This window comes from Lycium barbarum, chromosome 1 (assembly GCF_019175385.1).
Source record: "Lycium barbarum isolate Lr01 chromosome 1, ASM1917538v2, whole genome shotgun sequence".
Lineage (NCBI taxonomy): Eukaryota > Viridiplantae > Streptophyta > Magnoliopsida > Solanales > Solanaceae > Lycium > Lycium barbarum.
Window position 1 is genome coordinate 30,305,273 of NC_083337.1, and position 21,975 is coordinate 30,327,247.

At 35.6% G+C, this 21,975-nt stretch overlaps 2 protein-coding genes across 6 annotated transcripts; both read right to left on the reverse strand.

Annotated features, from left to right (window-relative positions):
- Positions 1–1,294: 1,294 nt before the first annotated feature.
- On the reverse strand, positions 1,295–8,959 carry LOC132633920 (pentatricopeptide repeat-containing protein At2g30780-like). Of its 5 annotated transcripts, XM_060350300.1 has the most exons (8): positions 8,808–8,959; positions 7,210–7,646; positions 5,101–6,660; positions 4,938–4,992; positions 3,450–3,609; positions 3,048–3,184; positions 1,902–2,415; positions 1,295–1,820 (listed from the first exon to the last, which is right to left on the reverse strand). In XM_060350300.1, the coding sequence occupies exons 2-3, from the start codon at positions 7,621–7,623 to the stop codon at positions 5,545–5,547; spliced, it is 1,530 nt and encodes a 509-aa protein (XP_060206283.1). In that variant the 5' UTR covers positions 7,624–7,646; positions 8,808–8,959; the 3' UTR covers positions 1,295–1,820; positions 1,902–2,415; positions 3,048–3,184; positions 3,450–3,609; positions 4,938–4,992; positions 5,101–5,544. The 5 variants fall into 5 exon arrangements, with proteins under 5 accessions (XP_060206283.1, XP_060206285.1, XP_060206288.1 ...); XM_060350302.1 differs by lacking the exon at positions 3,450–3,609; XM_060350305.1 differs by lacking the exon at positions 3,048–3,184.
- A 1,929-nt stretch (positions 8,960–10,888) lies between these two features.
- On the reverse strand, positions 10,889–17,944 carry LOC132633907 (serine/threonine-protein kinase Nek6-like). The gene is made up of 13 exons (XM_060350294.1): positions 17,440–17,944; positions 16,213–16,279; positions 14,652–14,717; positions 14,488–14,534; positions 14,201–14,246; positions 14,045–14,125; positions 13,920–13,962; positions 13,786–13,835; positions 12,916–12,997; positions 12,788–12,837; positions 12,622–12,695; positions 12,454–12,505; positions 10,889–12,369 (listed from the first exon to the last, which is right to left on the reverse strand). Exons 1-13 carry the CDS (start codon positions 17,553–17,555, stop codon positions 11,173–11,175), a joined length of 1,971 nt encoding a protein of 656 aa, XP_060206277.1. The 5' UTR covers positions 17,556–17,944; the 3' UTR covers positions 10,889–11,172.
- Between the last annotated feature and the right edge of the window lie 4,031 nt (positions 17,945–21,975).

The window sequence follows — 21,975 nt, forward strand, 5'->3', positions numbered from 1 at the left end:
ACAGTAAAACAGGATAATCAAGGAATTCAAAGCGATATGGAAATGCAAATAACGAAAGCGGCACAGATAAAATAGAGTAATCAAAGTACAGAAAGTAGCGAATAATAACATAAATCAGAGCACAAGAAATTATAATGCGCTAATGCGCCTACTAATAAGGAAAGATAACGAGACTTATATACTAGCCTTCTACCCTAATGTGGGTCCTCCACACCTTCCTATCTAAGGTCATGTCCTCGGTAAGCTGTAACTGCGTCATGTCCTGTCTAATCACCTCTCCCCAATATTTCTTTGGCCTACCCCTACCTCTTCTGAAACCATCCATGGCTAACCTCTCACACCTCCGCACTGGGGCATCTATGTCTTTCCTCTTCACATGCCCAAACCATCTCAATCGCATTTCCCGCATCTTGTCTTCCACCGAGGCCACTCCCACCTTATCCCGAATAGCCTCATTTCTAATCCTGTCGCTCCTAGTGTGCCCACACACCCATCTCAATATTCTCATAAGTTCATACCTAATAGGAACTAGTATAAATAATACCACTAATAACATCATAAGTTTTTTGCCTTAACGGAGTAGGGATTTAATGATTCTATTGCTTAATACCGTCTTACCTATAATGAAATTACTCAGACATGCATATGTGCTTTTATCAACCTTTTTAAGCTCAACCCTCTTCAGTATATTTACCATTCTGTCTCTCCCTGCCTCGTTAGTCCTTTTTGCATGGATAGCCCTTCAAACGCACTGGTCTTTAATTTTTGTCCCTCATATATGTTAAGCGTTAAAAGTTTTACCTTATCCAACATAACTTGTGGGATGTTAAATTTAAATTATGTTGAGCGAAATCTAAGTTATGCCACACTAGAAGTTCTGAAGCACAAAAATTAAAGACCACAAATTTGAGAGGCAAAATTAAAGACCAACCCAAAATAGGGGTATTTGTGCGGAAGACCGCCTCCTTACGAATTCATCTGCCACCCAAATACAAAAATGAACTATAGTAAGCAGAATTTGCTGCAATTTTTATTTTCCACCTAAAAAAAAAACACAGAAATTGTAGATTCTCCTCTTCTTTCCTTTTCTCCCTACTTATTTTCATTTCATTTCTGGTATAGATCTATTTTAATTCCTTTTCGCAAGTGTTCAGTTAACATTGCTTTGGAAGCATATTTGAACCGATAAGCAAGACCTCCTAGAAGGGAATGAAAAAGAACGAGAATAAACATTAGACTCTTCAAATAGCAAGAACTAAGACGCTGTTGCAGAAACAACAGTCAGAGCAAATGATTATACGCTAATTTCAATCCTTTTGAACTTTATCACTTTAAAGTTTCAGTTTTTAGTCTGCAAAATACCAAAATAATTTGAACTATTACAGTTTTCAGGCTTCCCGACAACAAATCTAGGAACAATAGGCTTATTAAGAAACAAACATTCTTATTAAGAAACAAACATACTCTGGCCCGTATTTCATCTGCTAATTGTCTCTGTAGGTTCTCATCATGCGGGGGCTCTCGACCTTAAACAAGCACCATGAGCAGCAGAACGAAACAAACATCGACCATCTCAAGGTATACCTTCAATTGTAACTACTAGTTAATAGAGGCAGATCTAGTCCTTTGTAGCAGGTTCAACCAAACACAATGCTCTCGACTCGTAACCATGTATAAAATGTAGAAGATCTAAAAAATGTACATATGTCAGTAATACACGGCACCACCTCCGGCGCTCACTAACTCTAAGCAAGGGTTTTAGAGTTTCTGTATGATGCTTTCACATAATCAGCAGGTGGCCTGGTAGTTTATCAACAAACCTGGAAAGAAGAAGGAAACAAAACCTATAAGTCCAGAATGCACCAAGCACCCATTTACAGAGTAGTCAGTGTTGCACAGACCTTTCCATGTGAATAACCACTGTTTGAGGAAGCACCATTGTTTCCCCTATTTTCTCCTGATGCTTCAGACAGTAAGCCCATTGTTTCCCCTATTTTCTCCTGATGCTTCAGACAGTAAGCACACTTCAGAGGCTGAGCAGCAGACCAACAATCCAATAATAAACAAAAAAACAAAAAAAAACAGATGTAAAACGCCGCTGCATCTGTTTTGTCAGAGCTTTTGACTGATTGGCAAGAAAAGTCTCATATTCACATTTTGGGACAGCAGAAACATCAAGGAACGGCTTCCAGGTAATCTGGGACTCGGTGCAGTTCTAAATATAAACAACTGGCAGCTGCTCTTCAGCTTGGAGATCGCGCAAATTGAATTGTAGATGAGAGACGTTTGCCTTGGATGCAGAAATAGTAGAATAATGGAATTTCGGGGTCTTGGTTGAGATACAAACCGCAACAAGTTGGCTGGTGCTTGCGAAAAATAATCAGGAAATGGCTCGTCATTTGTCTCTGCGCATGTCTGCTCAGGAAACACAGGTTTTTCACATAAGTACTGATGGAAGAATTGACTATTATGCTAGCACAGTAGCAGGAAAGCGAAAGATGGAAAACCCAAACTCATAATGGTTTACACATAATCAACCAGCATAATGTGGGTGTTAATTGGCCTTAGTACAGCTGTCTGAATATTCATCAGGTCTTTGAAACCACGTTTATATACCCATATATGATCAATTGAAGTTCACAGTTTATTCCAGAATGAAAGCACTTCTAAATACAAACTTTCTCTACTTGTACATGTAAGAGACAAATTAGAGGCATAAATATCTTCCAGTCTTTTGACAAAGATCTGTGCAGCTTTTTTCAATCATGTGATTCAAGTGGTTACTATGGTTTACCAGTTAGTCCTTCACTTGCACCTTACTTAGGAAAAGTACCCCACATCAGAAGAGGAGACTTATCAGCCAAAGGAGCAAAAAGCATGACAGTATGCCACATGAATTTAGGAAGGCATTACCCAGTGAAAAAAAAAAAAAAAGTGGGGGGGGGGGGGGGGGGGGGGGGGGGGGGGAGCCCCGTGCACTAAGCTCCTGCTATGCTCGGGGTCCGGGGAAGGGCCGTTCCACAAGGGTCTATTGTACGCAGCCTTACGCTGCATTTCTGCAAGAGGCTGCTTCCATGGCTTGAACCCGTGACCTCCTGGTCACATGGCAGCTACTTTACCAGTTACTCCAAGGCTCCTCTTCATAGGCATTACCCAATGTGGTTCACAGAAATCTTCTTCAACTCTAAAAACAGTCGAAATAGAATCAATAATGCACAATATCTCATATGGTACCTCATATGATACTTAGGGGTGGGTGTCGGTTGATTCAGTTCGGTTTTTGGGTTTTCGGTTTGTCAATTTTGGTAACCGAAAACGAAGCGTAGTAACTTTTGTTCATTCTGGTTCAGTTTTTCAATTCAGGCCTGTCAAATTTGCGTCTTTTTAAGACCAAAAAATGGGTCTCAAAATCAATATTTTGCAAAAAAGGATTTACTCCAAGCCAATACCTTCTTGACTCTCTCTCTCTTCACATAAATTAATCAGCAATGACACAGAACTTCAAGCCAAAACAAATAATAAGAATGAGAAAACGGTGAAGCCATTCCATCAAAATTGAGTAGCATAGCTGCTTCTTTGCTCTTCTAGAGCAGATATTTTGGGGTACAGCTGCGGAAAGAAGACAAAGTGAACTGTTGGTTTTCTTTTCCAAATCATTTAAGAGTTCATTAAATCTAACAAGTAAAACTCAAATCTCACTGCTATATTTAGTACTTTGTCACTTAAACAGCAAACGAACAGAATAGAAACCAAAATACACCAGAACACCATATATTTAAAGCATGAGATGACCTTGATAGGAAGAGATTCTGAAACGAGATGAAAGTGTGAGTCAGAATGAGGGCTGACGGCAACGGCACAGAGCAGGTGACCCAGCAGCAGCAATGGTTTGAATTTGGATGTGGGGCTTTGGGCTTCTTCAGTATGAGAATTTGTTTTGATCTTAAGCTAAGCTAAGTGTAACCGAGTATGGGACTAAGGGGCCCAAAAGCTTTTAGAAAACCTCGGTTCTTTGGTTCACCGAAAAAACGAACCCTTTGAACCAACCACTGAATCAAAGAAACTGAAACTATGAAATATTAACCATGACCGACATAAACCAAAAACCAAAAATTCTGGTCAGATAGTTTCTTTTTCTTTTTGTTTTATTCCCACCCTTAATGATAATGAGTAATTTTCACTTAGGCCAAATTATCAACATTGATTCTAAGGTAATAGAACCGTCATCAAAAGTTCTATCGCTAGCCTTGGTAAAATATCAATCACAAGGCTCTGCATTGCTAGAAATAAATGGGGCAAACAGAAAAATGCGGAACCTTTAGCGACATTCTTCTAACTAATACACACAATGCATCTTTGAAGCCAACTACGTAAATATTTTCCAATATCAACCACCGCAAAGGCAGTTAAAATACTCTATCCTCGAAACAAAATAGAAAAGTACCACTGTCATTCGAGAAAAGGAACAACATTATTCTAGTAACAAAAAAAAGAACGAGATATATTTGTAAACCAGCACTTGCATAGAGGCAACACCAACTTTAGTATTTCCATCAATAAAGAGGGAAACAATGGGAACTCAAGGAGCGTAACTCTTCCAGATATTCATGATGTTTCATATGAATGACTGCATCAAACAACTACTGCGAAGGCCATTAAATACTCAATTCATGAAACAGAATCATCTATCTTATTATAGCCTCATCAATGTTATTACTTGCTTTAATTACCCGTGGTGCACTTGCGGGAAACTCCTTGCCGAGGGCCTGTGCACCCCCGGGACTAGTCGGGGCTCAAAGAGACCCGGACACCCGGTGCTTAATCAAAAAAAAAATGTTATTACTTGCTTTGTCCTTGGAATCAAAACCATTAACCCAGATTTAAATTTAGAAAGCAGGCAGAAAAATAAAAAGTGATAGAATATCAGTGAGACTCACCGATCAGAGGCAGTGGAACAACATAAATCTCCGAGCGAGTGTAGCGACAAAGAATCTAGCAAGAACATCCAAGGATAGAGAGCAGTTATTACCCGCGTCAGAAGCGTAAATATAAAGGATACTACAAGCAGAAGAAAAAAGGATAGCAGAAGAAAGAACGTACAAGGTTAATAGCTTAGAGATGATGTTAAAACCCAGACAAGCTGAATGGCAATGAACCAAAAAGGCTGTAGAAGATTTAGAGCCACGAACAAAGCAAAATAAAGAAGTGGCCCGTGGCCTTTCAGTTTCACGTTAAATACTCGACAAGTTACACAACTAAGTACTATGAGAAGTCTAAAATACCCTCAATTGGAATTATATTGACAATAAGCAGACATGCTGTTCACACATGCTTGGATTAACTCTTCTAAATCATAGAAATGCTTTCATCGCTTGAGCTTCTTTCTAGTATGTCGTATATCAGCAATAACAGGGAACAAGAAAAGGAGAAGAACTAAATAACGGAGTCATCTGCTTCATCAAAATCCCAGATTCCAACAGCATTACAATCGGTTAACCGCCATAGAACGATGATGGAAGGAAATTGAAATATGAACTACCAAATTCATCCATTCATAGGAATTCCATATCCATGCTTGCACATCATACACAAGACCTGATGAAATTTATGCTTTTCCCCCCATGTTGCGTAGGCTTTAAGTAATATCCAAAATGTTTTCTTTGAGATATCCAGATTCACTTTATCCATCTCGCTAAGAACGCTCTCCATTTCAACGAGTCGCCTTTGTGATGCATACATAACCATCTTGCAGTGGTAAAGGGACCTGCATATTTTCCAACCAGCACATTCTGCACGGCTAACAAAATTAGCAAGTTTGTCCACTGCATTGTTTCGGAAGTAACTTGAAATGATGCAACGCATAACACCAACTGTTGTGACAGATGTGTTACATTTAAATGCCTCATTTATCGAATTTTCCATCTCGTCTAATAAATCCTCCTTTGCATACAAACATATCAATATGACATTAAGCCAAGGCCTATAATCATCTTTAGGAATCAACCTCATCAATTCCTCAATCTTTTGAACCTTATTTACGTCAGAACTTTTACTGTAAGCACATATCATCGATCGAATTAACGGGATTCCATACTGATCAACATGACCTTTAACAAGCTCATAGATTTCTTCCATCTTATCCAACTTACCAGAATGTGCATATCCTCGAAGCATCAACAAATGGGTAGTAAGATCAGGCTTGATACTTCCTGCCTTCATGATTCTATACGTCTTCTCCACATCATCCCACATCCACGCTGTGATATATCCAGCAATTAAATAGTTGTACGTACTAACATTTGGGCAGATATTTAAATCATTTATTTCCCGTAAGGTTGCCTCCATGTGATCTATCAGCATTAATCTTCCAAACACCGAGATAAGTATGTTGTATGTAACAATAGTTGGAGTACATGTTGCTTCCCTTTTCAAGTCACGAAAAACTGATTGACACTTTACAGCCAAACCATTGAACATATAAGCTGTCATAAGGGCATTATATAAAGAGGTCGACTTGAGTAGCTTGTTGGAAGCCTCCTTGAATAGTTCGGCTGCAAGATCAACATTCTTTAACCTTCCAGCCACAACAATAGCCTTGGAATACTCCTCAGGTGACATGGGAGTCCGGTAATCCAATTGTCTTCTTCTCCAGTCAAAAGCCTGATAGAAAAGAGTCTCATAGACTTAACACTTGCTCTTAGATAAAATGCAGAAGAAATTTACTTAATACAGTAAAGGCACACAAGATAATTCTTCAACTGTGACTAGTAGAAAGGCACGAGATTACTATTGATTAATCGAAAGGAGAATTCTTTCATGTCGCCAAAAGAAGAGAAACCACTCATTTTTGTTTCATCCACAAACTCAGCTCCATTTATATTCCACGCCTAATTTACATAATTTAATCATAAATGTTATACTCATACATTATGACAATAACTCTATGAGGTCCCAATTTAATTGACTTTTGCAGGGTCAACAAGTCCTCGTTGATCACAACTTCATTCATATATTTGTTTTACCGTATTTTTATGTTCAAAGATTGGTGGTTAGCAGAGTTTATGTAGCTTCTAATTGACAAATAAAATATCCACCAGACAAAATAATAATCAAGTCAACCATCGCAAAACAATTCAGTTATAATGAGGATGCTATGGTGTGTTGCTAAAGTACAGATATTAAGTATGTTACATACAGAAAGAAAATCACCTGGAGCGCTAATCCGGGCGAAGATTTTAGCTGCTTTAAGAGCTCAACAACTGCAGAACCATCTGCATACCTCCTAAACAACGAAATCCCTCTATCTTCCAATATTTTCTCAATCTTTTCAGCATCACCACTGTATGCTAGCAGCTCATCCCTTAAATGTGAAACCCTTTCTTTCATATCCTGTTTCACTAAAGAATCAGCGTGACTCCACCTATCTGCGAACAAAGAAAATACCTGTGGCCAGGCAGGTTGCGAAGAAGGCGCCTCGCTTGCCAGTCCTCGGATGCAAAACATATTGGCTGAACCTCGTGCAATTGTGTAACACGATGAAAGTTTTCTATAATCTTCAGAAGATCTTCGGAGAATTGCTTCCATCTGGAAAGCATCCGGGATTCTCCATACCCTCTTCATCATTGATAAATAAGTAAAGTGGTAGCCTAATTTACATATAATTACAGAAGTGTCAGACAACTTTGAGGTTTTCAAATGGTTAAATAAATTCATCCAGCAGCTTAGATAACCTCCATAACATCAATATTAAAATCCAACTTCCAAATTTATTTCAAAAGTTATTCCTGTCCAAACGAAACCATTTCAAAACTCACCCAAAAACAATAGAATTCCTTTGAAAACCATCTTCTATCCAAGCAAACTATTTGAAAACCCAAAATTCTGGAAAGAAAATGAAACCGAAGATTCATATGATATATGAAATATTGAATGCTATCGTCTTGATGGTCCCCAAAGCATTAATAACACTAAAAAATCTGATATAACATCACATATACAGTCAAGATTCACCATATCCATTTATCAATGCAACGTTTGTCAAGTGTTTACCGAGTGTAGGAGTTTTGATAAACAAAAGAAACCTCCAAAATAACTAAAACAATAGAACATTTCAAGATTTCTTCCACAATTATTTATATCCAGAAGAAAAACAAATTAAACGTAAAAGTGGATTTTGCAGGAGTGTTCATCGGCTGGTTTGGTTAGGTTTTCGAAAACTTTGGTTCTGCATTTTCGGTTGTCAAAATACTAAACTGAAATCAAACCAAATCAAATTCGGCATTTGAGTTGTGTGATCCAGTAACTTCGATATGTTGGACTAAGATTTAGTTGAGCCTCTTCAAACAAGATGCAATTTTCAAATAACGTATCTGATGGTAGAGTAAAGCATAATGCACATACATAAAATCATAATAATAGTTTTGAAAGTAGCTATATTTTGAAAGTTAGTGTTGCTCATTTCGTATCTCTCCTTTTTTTTTTTTTTTTTTGCATAAGTTCATTTCATATAGTGTTTCTGAACATGAGAACTGAAACTCCTTTCTACTTATATATTTTCAAGGAACAAATGAGAATGCTATCAACTGAAAAGTAGTGAAAATTAACTGAATCGAACAGAAAGCAAAGAGAGATGGAGATAACTGGGATGGTTGAAAAAATAATGAAATTTTAGTTATACACAATAGATTAACCTGCCATCGGCTAGCTAGGGTTTGGCATTTGTCGCATAGCTAGGGTTAAACTGTTATCGCCTTCTCTTGTTTTCACTCATCTAATGTTTGAAGAAGAAATAAAGAGAGAGAGTTTACCTAAGCCGGAGATTGCTGACCGTGCGGCGGAGTAACAGAGCGGTGAGCGTCGACAGAATCCTGTTCTTTTTTTTTCTGCACTTCAATGAAGGTCCAAGTTAAAATATCTTAAAAGGCAATTCTAGAAAGAAAAAAAAAAAAAAAAAAAACTTGAATGTGACTCAATTTTGGGTAATTGGCCACCATAATCACTGCATTAGTTTGTCTTTCAAAAGTCACTCAAATTTAAGTTAGAAGCGGGAGGGTCACTCTAATTTTGAGTAATTCACCAATTGTCACTCAATTTTATTGTCTTCCAAAAATCACTCAACTTTGCCTAGTTAGCTTCAATGGTCATATTAGCTCTAAATATAATTTTTGATACGTATTGAATGACATCACAACTATAAATTATTAGAAAAGAATATTTAAAAAAAATGTTATTAATATGTAGATTTATTAAGGATTCAATTCATCATAATTAATGCATATAACACTAAATTTTAAAATATTAGTCATCATTAATACATAAAAATAATGAACATATAAATATATAAAAATTTAGATTGGAAAAGCAACTTAAACACAATATTCAGAAAACTATACTAGCTAAGTAAACTAATTAATTAGAGCATATCATACTAAATTTTAGAATATTACTCATCATTAATACATAAAAATAATGACCATATGAATATATACTTATACGATATATCTCAAGTAATATTGTAAGACATGAATAATAAGAGAATTTATTCTAAGAATATAAAATTCCATTAAATTAACAACTGGGCCAAAAAAAAAACAAAATAATCCTAACCTCTGCAAATATAATTGTGCAGTTAAACCCAAAATTAGCTCAGTTGTTTAATATATATATATATACTTGGAATATTTTTATTTACTTGAGACATCTCGTATAAGTATATATTTATATGTTCATTATTTTTATGTATTAAGGATGAATAATATTTTAAAATTTAGTGTTATATGCACTAATTATGATGAGTTGGATCCTAAATAAATTTATATTAATTTTTATTTTTTATAAATATTTTTTTCTAAAAAATATAGTTGTCACGTCATTAAATAAGTATCAGAAATTATATTTAGGGCTAAAATGACCATTGAAGCTAACTAGCCAAAGTTAAGTGACTTTTGGAAGACAAAACAAAGTTGAGTGACTATGGTTGCCAATTACCTAAAGTTGAGTGACCATCCAAGCTTCTAACTCAAAATTGAGTGACTTTTAGAAGACAAACCAAAGTTGAGTGACTATGGTGGCCAATTACCCAAAGTTGAGTCCAAGTTTTTAACTCAAAGTTGAGTGACTTTTGAAAGACAAACTAAAATTGAGTGACTATGGTAGCTAATTACCCAAAGTTGAGTGATTATTCAAGCTTCTAACTCCTTATTTTTGAGTAGGTTCAAATAGTGCCCTAAATATAAGCCTAAATAGTTTTGATGCTTAAGTTTGTCAAAAATGAGCACTTTGGTGTCCGTCAAATATTTAACAAAATACATCTTTTAAATTCGGCGTGCTTGTAAACTCCCGTTCTCTCAGTTGTAGAATGCCATCTTTTTTAGATATAGAGGTGGTCATGGTGACGCTGATGGGGAAGGAGGGGAAGGATATGCTAGTGGTGAAAGAACAAATAGAGGCGAAGGGTAAAATAAGTTGAGGCACATCATTAAATATCAGTGTCACGTAAGATTGGATGTCCACCTTGGACAACCTTAACGGAGGGGTATATTTAAACCAGTAATATAATGACGGGAATATATTTCAATCAATAGTATAACAAAGCGTAAATTTGATCTTTTTCTCATAGTAGAGGGGCATATTTGACCTTTGGGAAGGGTAAGGGGGTGGTGTGGCTGCCCACTGCCAAGGTAAAATGATCTTATCCCCAAAAGAACATCTAAACAATGACAAATTTACAAGCAATTTTCATCAAAAAGCATCACCAGAAGTTCAAAAGCAAGAAGCTGAAGTAATGTTATGCCCGGTCACCTAGTGTGATAAGGTGTTCTAAGTCAGAAGGAACAGCTAGCAGTACACTTTTAGTAATATAATAGTGCAATCAAAAAATAGAAAAACATTAGCAAACTGAGTTAGGAGTAATTTAAGATCTTCACAATTCCATCAGATGTCCTACAATTATACAACCTCAATCCATCAAGCCTCCAACAAAACTTAGTTCACACTCTCATGTTACACACCAGAGAAGGTTCTTTGATGAAAAATAATACCATCAAAGTAAGCTTTCCCATAAATCAAATCATTTAGAAGGAAATCAAACACAGTCAAGCTAAACATCTATGTCAACCCACTGAAAGCAAACAAATCACTCTGTACAGTAGTATTTCACTGCCACCACAAAAATCACAATCCCTTGGCCAACTTTTGTGCACTCATGAGGCTTTTTGTTAGCCATATTGCCGTCTCTCTAGATGAAGCTGCATCATCGCCAAATGGTTTCAGCACACCAGCAAGCTCATCAATTTTTTCCTGCTTGAGTAGTCGTGCACAAACCTCTAAAAGGGATTCCAGAGCTTCAGCTCTTTCTTGAGTGGGATTTTCCCAGTCGTTTTTGTGCCCATCACCAGCTAATGCAGCTAGTGCCTTAAGCAGTGAAACCCTATCATCTAGTGCTTGACGAGCATCTTTATCGGTCTGTTTAGTATCTTCAACCATATTTGCGTTCTTCTTTTCTATCTCATCTTTAAGTGGGCTTGACCCATTTCTTTCAGAAGCGATGCAGTCAACAGAAACTTCTTTAAGCTCGCCAACATTTTCAGTTTCAGATGCATGACACCTTAGTTCAGCATCATTATCAGATTTTGCAGGTCGCGTAGTCAATGAAGTGCTTTCTTCATCAAAGGACCGTGTTTTCTCATTAGAGCTTCCACTAGACAATTTCATTCTGCTAGGCTTCGCGGAGATACTATCTAGTTCATTCAAGTCTGCTTCTCCACTGCCACTTGGAGTGCTCAACACCTCAAGGTCATTTGTTTTGTCACTCTCCCCATCACCTTCTTCAGATTGTTGAACATGCTCAGCAGAATCTTGCTCTTGCTCTTGCTCTGCAGAGTGAGTTTTTGCCGTGAATCTTGAAGAGTTTGGTGTATTTGTACTTCCTTTTTGCAACAGAGAGTCGGTTTGATCGCCTCCATTGCAAATAGCCGCCTCATTAGTGTCCCAGCATTTAGAATCCACACCATCGACAAAGATCTTTGCCGGGTAGCTAGTGGGATCAACTCTCTTAGTCTCAAGTTTGGCTTTAAATGTGTCATAGTTGTCTGATAAATTTTGTGGCCGAATGTTGTCAGTTTCATCAAAGTGAAAAACAAGACCCTTCTCTTTTAGCCTTAGAGGTTTTTCACTTTCATCAAAGTGAAAAACAGGACTCTTCTCCTTTAGCCTTAGAGGTCTGTCTCTTATGAATCTAGGACTGCCAGATTTTCCAGGTGATTGCTTGTTTGGGCTGTTTGGGGACTTCACTGGAAGAAAAGCAGAAGAAGGGTTGCGGCAGCGAAGGAGGTATGGTTGCAAATGTTGATGCCTTAACAACTCCGCAGTCTAAAAGTGAAGACGAAAAACAAATCAGAAAGAATGACAATTTCAGATTTAATGTGCATTTGAATATATGCAGCTTGCACTCACTGTTGGTCTGTGTTCTGGGCTTTTCCTTAGCATGCTTTTAACAATCTGTTTCCTGGAAGCATTAATCCATTTTGTTAGTTTGATGATTACTTGTATTTTGGCTAGATGATCAATCATAAGTGCTAGTAGGAAATAAGAACCACTGCACAATGGTTAGAAGCTACTTACAAGTTGGAGGAATATATAATTGGAAGTGGTGATAAAGAACCCCTGTTTATTTTATTGATAAGTCCTGTCATGTCCTGCCAAATAAAAAACTTTCAATATACCACACAAATATATAAAGGTAATGAATTTATTATGATGTCCACAGGTAGCTAAATGGCCAACTTACTGGAGCTCTAAATGGTGCTTGGTGTGCGGCAATCTCAAACATGCAGCATCCTACAATCACATCAAACTATTATTCCAGTATTAAGGAAATAATGAAAAGGAAATGCATTGCTTCGCCAATTCTCTTACCAAGAGACCATATGTCAGATTTGTAGCCATACGGTATATCAGCAAGGAGCTCAGGGCACATATAGTTTGGAGTACCAACAACCTGTTAGGAGGCAAGAAGTCACTAATAGAAGTTGTTGGCAAAGTAAGAACTAGTAGTACGTTCCTCAAACACATGAAGGTGGGGTTTTTTGTAATTGAAAACTACCGTAACAAAGAATTCACAAAAAGATATACATACTATGTATACCTAAAAAGAACACCTGGTTTTCTCAACCTTGGAGAGGATGTGGTACCCTCTAGCTAGTCACGTAAACCTATGTTGCTTGGACTCTTCAAAATCCTTGCCGCACCGTGTCGACACGACGTGGTTGTGGGTGTGGGATCCACACCGCAACTTCCCTTGGGTGCTTTGACTACATCTATGACCGAGAAGTATAGATTGATTGAGTACTTGGTCTTTTTTTTTCTTTTTTTCTTTTTTTTGGGTTTATGTTATATACTATATAGCTATATAAAGTATGAGAATGCTTTTCTGTTATACGAGATATCTTATGAATAAATCTTTGGTATTTATAAAGATAAATGTTATTAGTCTTAGTTCAATAGCTTTAATTAATCGAGATATAAACTTTATATGTCATAATAAACATTTACTGGACGTATCTCAGCATCTGTATCCGCACTTGGATCCATATCCCCGAATCCTAAAATTTATGTGAAGAAGAATCCGACCTCTAGATCCGTACCCGTATCGGATGCCCGCACCCGAGTCCGAGCAACATAGGCGTAAACATATTGAATCATTTGTTTAGGCAATCATAGTTCATAGCTAATAAGCAGGACCTAATTTTTCTACTACAGCTGTATGAATATAAATAGAACTCGTACCGAGGAAGCAAGGCCTTCTCCATCTAAAAGTTTTGCAAATCCAAAATCACCTGTGTAAATAAAGTAAGCAAATTTGATCACTGATAAGATAGAAGCAAGAAGGTTGCAATCAAGCACTTGGTTGTCATTCTTACCTAGCCGGATGTCATTGTCCTTTGTGACAAAAATGTTAGATAACTGAAATCGAAGTAGTTCATGTTAAAACATGTTAACATGTCATACTAGGAAAGCTCATAAACAGATCAGGACATGTTTATACCTTCACGTCTCTGTGTAGAACACGGTTGGAGTGCAGATAATCCACAGCCAGTAATAGCTGAGTCAGCCACTTGCAGAGTTTCTGCGGAGGAAAATGATGGTGAACACATAAACTATAAGAGGGAACCCATTATGATGGAAGTTGTATCTAAACTACCTCTTCTGGGAAGAGAGCTCCTCTAGACTTCCTTATGATCTTTGCCCTGATTATCCAAAAAAAGAAAGTCATTGTCCTCATATTACACCATAAAACATTCCTATGATCTTATTATCGCTTTCAACCTTGAAATTTAGGAAAAGGTGTCTAAAGATTCTTCATATACTAGCATCATAGGGTAGTTCACTCTACAAGCATGTTTTGACCATCTTTTTGAAAGAAACTTAAAATAAAAGTGTCAATAAGGAAAGCATAAAAATGCTAGCTAGGCTAGGATAACCACTCACATATCTCCACCTTCACAATAGTTGGTAACGATGCATATCCAGTTCCCCTGAAAGAAAAACAAAGTTAAAGCCTTTTTTGAGGCAACTCGATGTATAAATTTTCTCAAGTCAAGGATAACTATTGCTGTTTCAAATCCTGTGCTAGAAACTGAATAACATAATACCTTGTCAACCCAAGCATCCTTGTACTCCACGATATATGGATGGCTTAGCTTAGCTATCAGATTCATCTGCCATAGAATGAGACATACACAAACATCATCAGATAGCAATTAGCATAATCTTGTGCAACCCTATCTACTCAACATAGTATCATCCCATTTTAAGTGACCTAACTTCACGAGAATACTTTTTTTTTTTTGATAAGGTAACACTTGTATTTATATCCAAAAACAGATCTGTCACAAAAACTGAAAGAACTTCACGAGAATACTAAATATAAGACAAGCCGAACGTGTATGGTTACAAAGGTAAGACTAAATTTTTTTTCATCGGTAAAGGTACGATTAGACTTTTCCTAAGCTAATATACCACCAGGCGAAGCCCTTGATGGGTTGTTTTATTAATAAAAATAAAGAACCTCAAATAAAAGTATAAGTAAGGTAAGACTAAAGTTAACTTTTCTTGACTACAATGACTATTTGCAGTCTAAAAGTTAAAAGGTGTTACCACAGCACTATCTATTTGTTATCATAAACTCAAACGAAATTAAGGCTGCAACAGAAGGTTTGCTTATTAAAGGTCAACCCAACTTTGATAGGATAATGACCACATAATTAGACCAAAGGGAATATTTCTTTGAGAGACCTTTTGGGCTTATAAAGTTCTTCACAAGAACATTTTAGGATAGGCACCTAAATAAAACGACGTATGAAATGAGCTCTACATCCTTAAAAAGTGATTTTAGTATTTATTGCAAGCTCCACAAGTAGCAAAATGTGCAGATAATTATCCAATCTAAGAGTTCCCTTCAACTAAGGTCTGAAGTTGTGAACCTTTGCTATCAGATATGAGAATGATGTAAGGTCTGAATTTGCGAACCTTTGCTATCAGATATGAGAATGATGATCAACGCCTTGGCATTTCTTCAAAATGCTCTTATTTTTTGAAGGTCTAGATTAACTAAGTTCTACTTTTGAAGAAAATTTTGTCTTCTTTATGAACCGAACTTCTTTTTTTTTTTTTTAACTGGTAACTATTTATGAACCGAACTTTGTCTTAGTGACATTCATGACTGAACACCAATTTAAAGGGCAGATAATGAAATGCTTAACTTAAATATGTGGAATATTTATCTCATTAATAGAAAGCAAATGCAGCAGTTGGAAATAAAATTAAGTTGGGGACCAAATTAAGGATTGTAAGGCAAGGACATAGATGGCTGACGAGGAAAGACGTGGGCATGAAATCTAAGACATTGGATTTATTGGCCTCAATTAGGGACTCAACATATTGGATAAGGGACACAAACTATTGATGATAGATATCACTTCTGTTAGGTCTTTATGATGGAATACTTTTGTATAGTATAGCTTCCCAATATAAAAACAAAAAGGATCATTAAAACAGGCAACCTAACTTTAGGGTTCTCAATTTAAGCATTGAAATCATGTACCCGTGCATTCAATAGGCAGCTCAAAATTAGGAAATCTAGGCTCAGACTTAACCAAATTGATTATCAAAGCCATATAAAAGAACACAATATAAAGAAGCATTTAAAGTGACCTCTTGATGTGCAGTACGTTTGAACTTCTCTGACTGCTTTGCTAAAGGTATCTTCTTCAGAACATACCTAAAAGCGAGAAAAATGAATAGCGAAATCAATTATCCATTCAAATGGAATCACATTTCTATTCCTTGTTAGTCAAAATTATTTTCAAAATTTATTCCCAGTGTCAATGTTCTACACAATGGGTTCAGTACTACAGAGGAGCTTTAATTCTATCAGAAAAGGGTCATTTAGGGTTGTATCATCATGTTTCCATAATTAAAGCCAACTACACAGTCCACAAAAGCCATGTCAAAAATTCTCACTTCAAAACTGCAAATGCAAGAAAATATTAATTGCGGGTTTCTACCTTGTGGCCAGCAGAAATCACTTCATGTTCAATTCCTTTACTTTCTGTTACATTGTGAATATTGAAAAACTAGCAATATTAGAAGAAGATAAGATCTTCATCAGCGCATAACAAGTTTCCTTCACATGCTATAACTTTAAGTAGTTAGAAACACTCCATCAAGACTATTAGAGATGCGAAAGAAGCGTATTCCAATAGTCCTCGAAAGTAAAAAAAAGCGCATATCCTCCTGAAACTAGCTACTTAAAGATTTCCATGGATAGTTGCGGAGACACCCTTTAGTAAGAGGTGTCATCCCACACCACTTGGCAAAGAATATCAGTGTGTTTGCCTGAGTAAATAATATTTTTTTCTAAAAACAATATGTACATATATAATAAGCCAATACAAGGTAAATATTAATTTAGGACACAAAGTGATGTCTTAAAACTACCAGTGTCTCAAATTCAAGCCCACTTGCAAGCTAAATTGCGACAATAGGCCGACACCGCTTGTGCAAAATGCCATAGCCCACTTGCCATTGAAGTTCCAGAAAATGCATTATTACCAGAAACAAGTTTTACTTTTTTGTTTATCAAGACCAGAAACAAGTTTTACACGGGGTGGTTCTACTAAATTTCTTAACCAGGGACTAAGCAAATATCAACTTCAAACAGTATCCCTCAAATTCTTATCAAGAAAAACAAAAATACAAAACAACCTTTTAAGCTCTTAAGAAGCCAAATCAATGAAATTAAATTCATCCAACTCCAATTATCCCAAATTAAAGCCAACATAAGCTAGGCTAACTAGGAATGATTAAACCAACTACACGACAAAATAAATAAAGAACAAAGTACTTTAAGAGAAAAAAAAAAGGAAACTTCTTGCTTACTTCTTTTTCTCAGCTCTATGAAGAACAAGAAATGCTATACCAAAAGCTCCTCTTCCAATTTGCTCTACCACTTCATAATCATCCATCTTTGACTTTCTACCACTCTCTGTCTCCATTCTACCCTCAAATCCCCAATAACTCAAAAGGGTCAATCAAAGATACAATCTTTTGCTAATTGAACTCACCCAACTCAAACTTTGAGGGTCAACTGTAGAAATTCTTCAAAGTCTTTGCAAGAAAAGCAAATCTCTGGTCTTGCCCCCCAAGCAGAAATTAAGGAAAAGATGTCATTCAAAGTTGGGTTCTTTGAAGGGAATATTTGGAATTTTTGCATAAAGGTTTCAAGGGGCCTATAATGATGTTAAGCTGCAACAACTATGTGTCTCTGTGTACGTGTGTGTGAGAGAGAGAGAGAGAAAGGCAACAAGAGGGCCCATAGGGAAGAAAGATGGAAGGGTTGGTTGGGCTTGGCATTTTAGGAACACAACAAAATTCAACTATAACAAAGGATTCTCCCGCAAAAAAAGACACAATGGATTTTCAATATTGGAGTAGTTTAATTGGAAAGTCAATTAAAATTGGTTTATCCTTTGGCCCTTGCAAAGAATTTTTACACCATGCTGGTCATTTAGCATTTACTTAAGTTGGATTAGAATTAATACCTCAAACCCCTCTTAAATTATTTGTATTTTGTCCATTTAATACTTAGTACTCGTTTGGCCATGAGAATTTTTCCCGAATTTTTTTTTCACTTTATTTGAAAATCAGCATTTGGCAATAGAATTTCACATACAACGAAAAACACCTAAAAACTTGTTTTCATTTTTTTCATTTTTTTCATTTTTTTTCACTTTCATTACATTCAAACAATCAAATATTCTTTGCAAAAACTATAACCATGCACAATTCCATCTTCAACTTCAAAATTCCAAATAAAGTGAAAAATATTTGGTTTTCATGGTCAAACACCTACTTAACTAATAGGATATTGTTGTTATATCCTGAACGATATTATTTTCTGTCCAAAGTCTCTTGTAGTGTCAAGTGACATGGATAGTTACTCTCGTTGCAATGTGTGAAAGCTAGAAATAAGCCAAAAAGAGCATCTATGTGATATTTTACATTTGTTTTTTTTGTTTTTTTTTTTTCTGATAGACTCAAATTAAAGACATAATTCATAACTTGCACAAAAGAGGATTCAGCAAAAGAAAAGCAAATACTAACAGGAGTGAATGAATTTTCCTGGGGTGAGAAGGGGGAGCTAATAACTCAAGTCAAATTCATTAGTCTTTAGTTTTACCGCAAAATCAGGAACAGTTATAAATCACTTGGTCTCAACGTTCATAGTATATCTTTTGACTAATGACTAGGAAAAGTATGTAGCGTTGTCACACATGAATGGCCTAGAAATAAATTTAGTCTTATCGCACCATGTTGGTTTCGTAATATCATCATCACTAACTAAAATAAATGTTGTTCCAAAAAAAAAAATCTCGAAACACAACTCTGTACGTGTGTGTGAAACATAGTCCTAATTCCTAAAGCAACATTAGACTAGTAAATTTATAGGAGAATAGAAAAAGGTACATGTGTGTGTGATAGTTTTGGGTGACAGGTATGGAAGAGCCAACCAAAAGAAGTGAGGGACCAAAGACCTTTGCTTGCAATTCCAGAATCAATAAAAGGGGGTGGGAATTGACCATTTTACACACAACGGAGAAAATTGAACATCTTCTAATTGGGTCACAGTCATGATGTCACTATCCTCAACTTACAGGTTTTTCTAAATTTTTTTATTTTTTATATTGATGGTATTTGAGTTAGCATTCACGCACTTCGATTATTTAATTGAGTATTTGTTATTGTTCATCAACACACGTATTAAATAGCTTTACCTGCTAGCTTGTTTGGATGGTCGTTATCGTATTATATGGTGTTGTTACTTTATATACAAAATTTGTTTTGATTATTATTTAAATTTTATTGTATCGTATCGTTAAATCCGTAGTTACTTAACTTATTATTTTTTCTCATTTGCCTTTGCTTATTAGTAGTATTTAATAACAACAACAACAACATACCCTGTGGCCAGTGTAATCTTACGAATGGGGTCTGGGGAGAGTAGAGTGTACGCAGACCTTACCCCTAACTTATTTTATCTTTTTTTCCTATCTTTTCTATCATAACTCTACACGGTACCCTTCTTTAATCATTAAAATTGTTAGTATAAGTTTATTCTTTTGTTGGTGTGTTGACATTATGTAACGACTGAAAACAATACAATCTATTCAAACGTTATATTCATCAAAACAATATAATACAATACAATACGTTTTGAAATGATGAGTACTAGCCATCCAAACAAGCTTATGATGTTTTTCTACTGGGTACATGTTTTTCCTAAAATTAATTGTACTAGGTACATGTTTTTCTGTACTGAGTTAGAGAGATTGGAAATTGACTGTACTGGGTACATGTTTTTCTACAATTTTGAAATGAAAGGGCCAAACTTGGTATTATCTCCAATTGAGTGTTTCAATTTCTTTTGTTAGGGTGGTGCTGCCTACTTAAGTCTAGAATAGTTGCCGTTAATCATGAAATTTGGAGGACACGTTCTACTTATGGTTGTCAAATGTTCAATTAATAGACGGCAGTCATTATGGATCGTCGGATCATTACCAAAGAACATCCAACAGTTCACGATTATTACGTAATCCAGTTATGATTGACCCTAATTGGTCTACTTTCTATATTCCTATACGTAATTAATGGAAATCGGGTAAGCATAATTCTAAAGTTATTTAACTGATTTCACACTGAAGAACAAAATCTGATATTATCCATGAAGGCAACAGCAAAACCTTACCAAACTCAATTATTCTCAAGCGGAACTTGGCATATCTATAGCAGATTAGCAAACTATGCCCGTGCGATGCACGGGGCCAACATGATTAATTTGGTTATTCAATTTAGTTAGTCTTTATGATTTGTATATTTTGCAAAAGATATTGCGATTCTCCTTAGTGAGTCTCCATATTTTTTTCTTTTCCTCTTATTTTTCCCCTTAATTTCTCAATCGTTGTTAAAATTTGTCTTATTTTGGTTATGTCCGCTTCTTTTTATATTTATTAAGTTGACATTCAAATATCCTACATGTTAAGTTTATAATCACAAGATTCAAAGGATATTTTATTATATTATGCACATTTTTAATTTAGAACCACAAGATTCAAAAGTCTATCTTTATTTTTTAAATTCCGTGTATAGTCAAACGTAGACACTTAAATTGAGACAAAGGGATTATATGCCAAATGAAGGAAATGAAAGGACAATTGAGATACCGTGGACACGTGGGGACTTAAAAAGTAAAAACACAAGAGGTAGCATTAATGTTAAACTTCTGAAATGTACACATGTTAGTCCTGGCTTAGAGTATAATTTCAGTTGCTTTTTGTACAACTTATTGTTGTTGTGTTCATCCACCTTGGGCGTTTGTTGTTAAATAAATAAAAAATTGTCTTATTTTGGTTATATTCGCCTCTTTTTATATTTAGTAAGTTGACAATTCAAATATCCTAGATGTCAAGTTTATAATCACAAGATTCAAAAGTCTATCTTTATTTCTTAAACTTCGTGTCTAGTCAAACGTAGACACTTAAAATTGAGACAGGGGGAGTATATGCCAAATGAAGAAAATGAAAGGACAATTAAAACACTGCGGACCCGTGGGGACTTAAAAAGTAAACACACGAGAGGTGGGATTAATGTTCAACTTCTGAAATGTACACATGTTAGTCTCTGCTTAAAATAGACTTTCAGTTGCTTTTTGTGCAATTATTGTTGTTGTGTTCGTCCACCTTGGGCGTTATGAGAAGAGAATAAATATTCAGCAAGAGCGTGAAAAGTCAAAAGTGAACAAGTAAAAGTATATCGAGGAAATAAATGTGTCGGAGAATTAAAATTGAAGTGCATACGTCTATATATGAGAAGGGAATAAATATTAAGTACTATGACATATGTCCACGCGGGGTAAAAGAATAGTTGGTTAAAGTGTATAAGTTATGTAGCTTTTGGTACAAGCATTCATTGCATGTATAATTTATAAAGCTTTTGGTACAAGCAACCAATGTTGTGTTGGTTTCTCTTCCACACTTATATATAATAGAAAAGACTAGTGTCATTTGGCCCGTGCTAAGCTCGGGTCCAGACCGATCTTACAAAATTCAATTTGTAGATATTTTGTAAATTTTTGCTGCTATTGTTTCTTTGTTTTTCTAACATCAATTTGATACTTTCAATAGACTTCTATCCGAACGTTAAGGAAAAACATTTTTTAGTTTATATATTAGATTTTTTTTTAAATAATAATCAAATATTGGCTTTTCTAATTGCTATTTTACTTAAATATTTTTAAACTAAAATCTCCGATGATCCAAATTCGGCTTTTCATATGTTAAATTAATTTCATTTGATTTTTGAATTAAACTTACTTATTTTTTACCAAAAAATATTACAATATTCAGTTAATGTCAAGAA

Bases quoted from the DNA above. Each gene is read 5' to 3' on its own strand.
- LOC132633907 (XM_060350294.1), bottom strand. From the start codon at position 17,555: ATGGAGACAGAGAGTGGTAGAAAGTCAAAGATGGATGATTATGAAGTG. The intron at 14,126-14,200 runs GTAGTTTAGATA...TTTCCTCCGCAG, and splicing joins GAGCTCTCTTCCCAGAAGAG to AAACTCTGCAAGTGGCTGAC. The intron at 12,506-12,621 runs GTAAGTAGCTTC...TAATGCTTCCAG, and splicing joins ATTATATATTCCTCCAACTT to GAAACAGATTGTTAAAAGCA.
- LOC132633920 (XM_060350296.1), bottom strand. From the start codon at position 7,623: ATGATGAAGAGGGTATGGAGAATCCCGGATGCTTTCCAGATGGAAGCA. The intron at 6,661-7,209 runs GTGATTTTCTTT...CTTTTCTATCAG, and splicing joins CGCCCGGATTAGCGCTCCAG to GCTTTTGACTGGAGAAGAAG.